We start from the raw sequence: 9,268 nt of genomic DNA, 5'->3' as shown, positions 1-9,268 counted from the left end.
CATGTAACGCTTTAATGTATATAATGGTGAGAATTTACGGTCAAAGGTTTTATAATTTGGACACATTTTCCAAAGCGTAAAGAACTTTATGAAACGGAGGTAGTATGGAGTATAATAAGCAAATACAAACCTTGGTTGAAGAAGTTAAATTGGAATATATTAATTCACAACTACCCAACCATTGGGGGATAAAAAGTAGATGCGAATAATACGACGTAGCTTAAGAAGCTAATGCGGAATATAAGCTATAAAATGGATTGATCATTGGAGTTACGTGCTCTTACGGTCATATAAAAATAATATACAATATTTGAAACAAAAACTCTATTGTGCAACTATAACTTCTTCAATATATAGTAAAATTATTTAAAAAGTATTCATCATCGTGCCAAAGATTCATCTGGAAAGTTGGAATTGGCACTAGAAGAAGGGTAATCAGGCCATGAGAACAGAGGGGTATTAGGGTTAGAATTATTGATAGTAGTAGGTGGATTCGAAAATCCATATAGTGACAAATATACTCCTTTAGGCCGAGTAGTAGGAAGTTCCATAAGAGGCTCATCTGAATTTAGCAAAACCATTACCACTTTTCTCATTTCAGGTCTCAAGTTCGACTCCAGATGCAAGCATGAAAGCGCCACACTTAAAATCCTTACGGCTTCATCTTTGGAAAAGTCGTCACCTAACTTAGGGTCCACACATTCTTCTAGTGTACCCTTTGCATGCATATCCCATGCATAGTCCACCAAGCAACTTTCCCCTAAGAGGTTACTAAATCTCTTCCCACACACCATCTCTAATGCTACCACCCCAAAGCTATACACATCCGACTCAGTTGTTGCCTTTCCGGTGTAGCTAACCTCAGGAGCCATGTACCCTAGTGTTCCCGCCACCATTGTGGTCACTCCTGTAGTGTTCCTTAGCAATCTAGCAAGCCCGAAATCACCTAGACGCGGGTTTAAGTCCGCGTCTAGCATGATGTTACTAGGCTTCACGTCTCTATGAACCACTGGATCACCACATTCTTCATGGAGGTATAACAATGCTGATGCTAAGCCGGATAGTACTTTGTACCTTGCCTTCCAGTCTAGGAACTTTCGTCCTGAGAGGAACTCATTGAGGCTTTTATTTGCCATGAATTCGTATACTAGAAGAAGACTGTCATTTTCATGACTCCAACCTTGGAGTTGTAATATGTTCCTGTGCCTTAGTCGCCCAATGGTACATATTTCTGCTAAGTATTCTCTCTCACCTGGTAAAACAAGAAATTAAAACGTGCAGCCTTTAGTCAGACTCTGTTTGTTTCAAAGGAAAATAGTTTTTTTGTTTGTTTCCTAGCAAGAAAAATTATAAAAAAAAAGAACATAGAAGTGGGAATGACAGATTGAGAGGAGAGAAAAGAAAATGTAAAGGGTTAGAGTGGAAAATGTCTTTGTTAATTTTCAAAGGAAAAGTTGGCTTTCCCCTACAGAAGGTTGTTTTCCATCTTCGGGAAATTAATTTCCACACTTAAGAAAACAAATACTAGAAAGTAGGATAATGAATTTCCGGGAAAGGGTTCTCCGTCAAAACAAACGGTTCCTAAGCTAGGATATATGCATGATTTCATCTAGGAAAAGCTAGATGATCCGAAAACAAATAAAACATAAAGAAGTTCTAGATAAAATGAATTAATTAAGAAGACCAACGTACCTTGCTGAGAGGTAGATGAAATCTTCTTAACAGCAATAGTCTGAGGAGGATCAACAATTTGGCCTTTATAAACACTACCAAAACCACCAGTTCCCAACAAATTATCCTTGCTAAAATTCTTAGTAGCCTTAGCAAGCTGTTTGTACGTAAACTTCCTAGGAGCCGCGGCAGCAGACTGCCTTTCAAGCTCTTCCATCCTCCTAAACCTTTCCCTCTTCTTGATCATCCTTCGTCGAAAAATAGGGATAGCAATGAGTGCAAAGACAATCAAACCCCCAACAACAGGTAAAACACTTGCCAAAACGATGGCTTTCTTCTTGTTATCCTTTACAGTATAGTAAGGCAACATGGTTGAAGTGAAAACCCAATCATGTATTTGATGAGTCTCAGTGAGTGTCCCAGTTGAGGCTGTAAAACCTAAGTATACTTTACTTGGGACTTTCTTTGACACTTTTATTGAGTATTTAAGGAAACTTTTTAATGGGTTTCCTTCATAACCTACATATATTTGTAAGTCTTTTGTATACCCATTGTATTCTATCTTTACTCTAATTTGTTTACCACTTTTGAGTTCAATGTTGGATGAGTTTAGGGTCTTTGCAATTAGGGAATTCATTACACTTAATGTGTTTATCCCAATGTGATTACCATCTGGGTCCCACTCGTTCTTGAATGTGTCAAACTCGATTGCTAGTTGTTGGAACTTGGAATGACCTATATACAATCAATTTAGCAGAGTTAATCTACCCGCGTATATATGTAGCAATATTGTTTACATCAGATCGATAAACATAAAATAAAAAAAATGTTAATCTACTAGCTGCACTGGATCTTACTCATTCTTTGATTTCTTTCTATTAAACAGCAATGAACATAACAATTAAGTATATATCATTTATAAAATGTTTGTTACACCAAGTTAAACGGGCACAGTAATTAATTATATAAGTCTTTTTTTTTTAGTACAAATGAAGCACAAGTGCAACATAGATTACAAATGGAAGGAGGGGAGCTAGACTCGAACCCGAGATTTAGTTATTGTATACAAACACTCAATGTTAACTACGTACGGGGTATTAGGATAAGAATTCATTGATATCTAGCTAGCTACATAAGTGTACGTTTCTAATTAAGTGTTGTTTTTAGTTATAAGACACGAAAAAAAGCATCAATTTCCTACCTGACCCATAAAAATTATTGTACAAATGTTAAAGCGATAACTATGCAAGAACTAATATAGTACGTGGGTAAGTGCATTTTTATTTTCAAAAAATGAAGTGTTTACATAATTTCTTGTTCCATCAGTTACGTTGAAAAGAGAAAGCTACCAAACAGCTGGAACATGCACCCATTTAACTAAACTAAACTAAAAGATGGACTAATAGCGTAACATTTCTGCAGCTTGTAATTAAACAGTGACTTGGCGTGTTAATTTTATGCTACTAGTATTTGAATATGGACCTACACCACGAGCCCACGAGGTCCATGACCCAGGCCTCTTTGGCTCTTTGTTAACTTTTCTTATAAAAAAAAAGACTGTACGGTATATTTTAGGTGGTTGTTCAATAAGTCGGTCAACGAGCTGAGGAACGAAGATGGTTTTCATTTTGATCAATTACTCACTTGATAAATATATGAATAACTTAAACTAATATACTCCGTAGTCCGTACTTATCAATGCAAATTTTTGATGCTAACATAGTATGTAGTACTATATCCGTTTCATTAAATTCCTTACGCTTTAAAAAATATATATGTCCAACAATCAAAACTTTGACCATAAATTCTCACTATTATATCTATAAAAAATTATAAGGAGTATCTTGTTAAATTCGTCTCGAAATGTATTTTATAAATATAAACTTTCATTATGTTTTGTTATACAAAATTGGATATATTAACGGTCAAATATTACATCGAATTCCGTGCATATAGTAAGTGTAAATATCAAACGGGCCGGGGAGGTAATTTGCTAATGAGAGTAATCTAAGAATACCTTAGAAAATAGTGGTAACATTATTTTCATATGTTGGTAAATAAAATCAAGTCTTTATTAACAAATGAATAGTGATGCATTGATTCAGAAACTAAAGGATTAGTAATAACAAATACACATAGGTATTTTTTTCTCTTTCTCCTAGTTTTAATAACTTGTCTTTCAATTTTGAAATTATGAAGTTGTTTACCTATTCCGCTGCATAAATTAAGGGAATAACACTCAAAACTCATTTACTTTACATTTACATTTCAATCAATAACAACTACGGAGTAGTTAAATTAATAGGGAGTATTCATTACTTATGACAAAACCAAATGACAGCTAGTATGTAACTTGAACATTTCCACCCTACAACTAGTTCTTTTTAGTTCGGTACAAGCACATGAAAAATGAAATAGTATAATTGTTAATATACAACCGATTGTCTGTACATAAAAATTTCCTTAAAGCCTTAACTTTCTTCCTCCCTAAAAATTGAAGTATACGGAGTAGTTGGTACTCCGTATTTTTTAAGGTACTCCTGATATTCTAATAAATTTCGAATAATTCTTTTATTAAAATTCTTTATCTTTCCTTAAAATGCAACTTGCTTATATTTTTTTCTTCTAAACAAACAACCGGCCACCAGATAAATCCAGCAGATTAACAGAATCACACATGCTTCACACTAATAGCTTTTGAAAAGTCAACAAGTACAAAAATCATTGTGAAGATAAGTGCTAATAATGCAACTTATTGTTGTCCCAACTTTAGCCGTCTGCCACTATAGAAGATAATTTACCATATGATCCATTATGAATTTATGATTATTCAAGTTGAAAATTGTTTTACCTACTACAAGTCTACAACACCGGCCCTCTTCAACTTTTTGATAATTTGTCATATGATCCATTATGAATTTATGATTCTATCATACGGCTTGCCGCTTATTTAACTATCAGACTATGTTCTATTATACTCCGTAACGGGTATTATGTAAATGTGACACATAATATATCAGAGGTCTTTCACAATAATTTGTTATTGTGAATTTTTAGTTTTCCGGACATATCCCGGCCTTATCACTACGATTCCAGTTGTTATATCACACAAAAAATTATAATTAATAAAATTTATTGATTGATAAAAACAACATTATATTAATAAATTAGAAGAAAAAGAAAAAGAAAGTTTAGCAATTAGTAACCTGCAAGCAATTTATCCTGGAGACCAAGAAAAGAGCCAAAGCTTTTAACAGGAGAAGGTTCCTTATCTTGAGTCATAAGAAACGCCATACCATCACCCGAAAACTCCTGGCTGAACCGAGAGAAAATACTCAAGGAGAAGCTTGTACAAAAAGAAGCCGGCCAAACTTGAACCGGGTCACGGTACAAGACCCTAGCAATAGAATTAAAATCCGTGGTGGATGAGCTATTTGACGATACGGTGGTCAAATTTAAGAAGCCTTCCCCGGGGGTGACCACGCCCATGCACAGAAGGTCACCCCCGGGGTTACAATTTGATGTGTTAAAAGAAGGAAAGAAAAATATAACTGTACCATGATCACAAGTTGTTGAAGATGATGAGAATGAGGTACCTAGTATTTGTTGAGAGAGAAAAATAGTGGTGGAAAAGAGTAGTACAAGTATTTTTGGAGAAGTTGGCATGGTTTGTTATTGTTTGAGAATTGAGATTGATGAGATGGATGAGATTGGGGGTTATATTAGAGGAACAAGAGTCGTCGTCTCAAAATCCAAGGTTTTTGGTTATTTCTAGAAATATACTACGTATGAGGTCCATATTTACTTAATTAACTACTCCTATCAAGGACAAGGTCCTTCTATATAGGCTGATGTTATTCATGTATCATAGATTCATAGTGTTCATGTATGAAATGAATTTAATTCTGTCCTCTCTTTATTATTTTCTTCAATATGTGGGTCCCACTATTGAATTTAATACTTATTGTGCCCTTGGAGGTTAGACTATTTGATATCCTAAACACTTTGTGACTTAGGTGGTACTTACCAGTATATTTTATCATACATTTCAATGTTACGATGACTTAGGAAGTTAAGAGTACAAGGTATACATAATTATTCGCTATGAAAGTTAGAGAGAAGATGCAGATTAAGATTGTGTTATTTTCAAATTATAGGATCTAAAATTGTAATTATCTGAACCGAACTCATTGAATTTTATAGAACTTTATTAGATTATTTCTAAATTTTTAGCCATTAGAATTTTTATACTCCGTAATAGTTTATTGCAAATATTATGATTTATTAATTAATAAAATAATTACTACATATTTCAGATATTAATCACTGTGTCTTTTATGTTATTATTAATAATATAACTTTTATTCCATACCATACTTTATTTTTAAAATCCAAGTTCTACTTAAAAATCAGATGTAACCATTGATATATATATATATATATATATATATATATATATATATATATATATATATATATATATATATATATATATATGATTACTCATTGTAAATTATTAACCATAAATATAATATTATATATATAGGAGGCATATTTGCTGAATTATTAGAGCGCCACGTAGGATTACTAATGTTTTCGGCCAATGTAAAATAAGATTTCTAATTCATTTTTGAATTAAAAAAATCAATTGACACGTAGATAATTAATTAGGTGCCACATAGATATTTTAATTACTTAATTACTAATATATAGAACTCCATCTAAAATCAAACACTCTAATAATTAAAAAATATATCTAAAATAAAATTCATCCAAAATCAAACACTAATCTAAAATAAAATAAATAAGATTCAATTTAAAATCAAACATTAATCCAATATTAAAACGCCACATAGGAAATCTAATGGTTTCTGCCAATGAAAAATAAGATTTCAAAATTAATTTTGAATTGAAAAAAAGTAGAGTGCCACGTAGATAAATAATTAAGTGCCACGTTAATATTTTTATTAATTAATTTTTAATATTACGCATATACAATTTCATCCAAAAACAAACATTCTCATAGTTATAAAAAAAAAAATCTAAAATGAAATTCAATGCAAAATAAAAAACTAATCTAATCTAATATATAAAATTGGTATATACATAGAATTTTTATTTACACATAACAATTTAATAGAATCCGTGCATCGCACGGGCTAAAATCTAGTGACTAAATATAACAATACAAATATAAGATCAATTACTGGTTGATTCAGTAGTGATTGAGATTGAACTTGGTAGGGAGGACCCCGTGTTCGACCCCCCACAACAACAATTGGGAGGGGACTATAATATATCCGCTCAAAATTCTCCCCGAATACGGATTAGCCCTAAGGGTGAACCAGGTGGTACACCAAAAAAAAAAAAACAAATATAATTTATTTAATATACCGACGTAATAAATAATAGTCAAGTACATAACTAGGTTACATAATAATCATAATATTACATATTTTATTCGTTGGAACTTCTAGGTATTGAAATTTATAGGACTTTTATTAGAACTTATCCGAACTTATAGTTCCTTAAATTTATTTAAGGTTCTATAAGTTGAAGAGAACACCCCTAATACAAGAGGGTTTTTTTCTTCTTCTGAATTGAATGATCTATTTATATTTATGATTTAACATGTTGTTCTATTCGTTTCTCTAAAGACTGGAAACATGATTACTTTCTCATGTACTAACGAGATTTAGGCCTACTGATTAAAGTTGAAGTATGTATACGATATGTCAAGAATTAGAATCTTCAGTATGTATTACCCTTATGGTTCATTTGCGCAAATACGAACATGATACAATTTCCCCAATACTAGAGGGGATAATTGATGATGTTTTTATATTTTTCTTGGGTTGTTTAGGAGTAGAGAAGACTTGGAGAGAAAGTTAGTCTTGGTCGTTATTTTTAATCTTATAAAAGACAGTACGTAGGAAGCTGAGTGTAGGGACCAGATTGAATTGGTTGTATCCTTTAAATTAAGTCCAAATGTTCGGATTGGGGGGCTGTTTGTAAGAATATGATATGAGAATATACATAGTTTATAGTTTGGATTCATTAGTATGTCGCACACTTAGCTACTAAATTAAAAGTGATCTTTAGTTGTAATGGATAATATATTTAATTTCAGGTGGTAGTTATATATATATATATATATATATATATATATTTTATTAGGAAAAATACAAAAGTTAGAAAAGTCTTATCTCAAGACTGAAATCGTGGTAGTTATATTTGCGTAATATTAAGGAGAATGATAAATTGATTAAATGTACTCGTACATATGGTGTATGCCTGTACGGGTTCTAGAGCCACAAAATAATACGACCGATTTAATTAATTTCTACAACCATTTGTACAGAGGAGTATTCAACAACTCAACTAGTAGGGAATTGAAGAATATATAAAACATACATCCTCCTTTCCTAAATAGTTGCACCGTTTTGACTCCGTATGCTTGGACTCATGGGACACTCTTTTAAAAAACTCTAAGCAGTAAGCACCACAACAACTTAACATACGAGTCTTTAATTTGGTTAATTAAATAGCGTAATTGTGCTACTCTAATCTTCTACCAAATCAATGATTACCACTTATTAGTGGATAGTATTTGGTAGGGGTGTGCTTAATGTGTTGAGAAAGTGCGAAGTAAATTAGAGATGTTAGCTGCTAGGCTGCTGGAGTAAGTATAACAACATTATGTAAAACATTGGGTGGCACTTCTACTATACTCCCCCCCTCCCTTTTTATTCTTTTACTGTTAGTATAATGTACGCGATTTAACAAATAACTAATGTAGATAAAGATTCTCTTTTTGTTTAACTTAAACAATGCAGATTACATTTATTAATAATATTTTCACTTTTATCAAAATTTGATATTGGAAAGATGAGAAAGATTTAATGTTATACTCCCTCCGAATCTAAATGTTTTTCCTATTTAGAATCTTGACACTATTCATGATGGAAGAAAATCTTATGAATTACGTTCAATATATAAGAAAAAACATAGTCATGCGGTCTTGTTTCATTCGTCTCAGTGAGTACTTTAACAATATGAAAATTTTAAAATTTTTAATAACAAGTAACTAGAGATATTAACAATGTAAAATGTGCATTGGCATGTGTGCCAATTAGCAAAGAGAAATGGGAAAAATATTTAGATTCGGAGGGAGTAATGAAAAGGTGTGAGAGATTTAATGATTAAAATGGTCCAATTAATTTGATTGGTTGAAAACTTGAAATCTTTTGACAGAATATTAGGGATTTTTATGCTACAATATAAAATGAATGATTATAAATGTAAAGATTAAAATGGAAAACTAGAAACGAAAAGCTTAAAGAATAAATTGGGACAGAAGGAGTACCCCGTATAAGTCAACTCTTGAGTATTTAATATTTTTTTCTCCCTCCGTTCTCGAATATTAGTCTATTTTGGAATCTTGACACTATTCACAGTTGAAGAGAATCTTCCAATTTCTTTCCAATATATATTTCAAAATATATTCATGCGTGATCTTGTTTTGTTCATCTCAGTGTGTAGTTTAACAAAATCAAAATTTTATAGTATTTTAACATACGTATTGGGAGATGTTTAC

The 9,268-nt window shown here is 31.9% G+C and overlaps 1 protein-coding gene across 1 annotated transcript; it reads right to left on the bottom strand.

Annotated features, from left to right (window-relative positions):
* Positions 1-206: 206 nt before the first annotated feature.
* Positions 207-5,556, bottom strand: LOC110786775 (L-type lectin-domain containing receptor kinase IX.2). The gene is made up of 3 exons (XM_021991351.2): positions 4,878-5,556; positions 1,693-2,406; positions 207-1,252 (listed from the first exon to the last, which is right to left on the bottom strand). Exons 1-3 carry the CDS (start codon positions 5,335-5,337, stop codon positions 381-383), a joined length of 2,046 nt encoding a protein of 681 aa, XP_021847043.2. The 5' UTR covers positions 5,338-5,556; the 3' UTR covers positions 207-380.
* Positions 5,557-9,268: the final 3,712 nt, after the last annotated feature.

This window comes from Spinacia oleracea, chromosome 1 (genome assembly GCF_020520425.1).
Source record: "Spinacia oleracea cultivar Varoflay chromosome 1, BTI_SOV_V1, whole genome shotgun sequence".
In the NCBI taxonomy this organism is placed as follows: domain Eukaryota; kingdom Viridiplantae; phylum Streptophyta; class Magnoliopsida; order Caryophyllales; family Amaranthaceae; genus Spinacia; species Spinacia oleracea.
The sequence above is the reverse complement of the archived record's forward strand: the minus strand, read 5'-3'. Positions and strand labels throughout refer to the sequence as shown.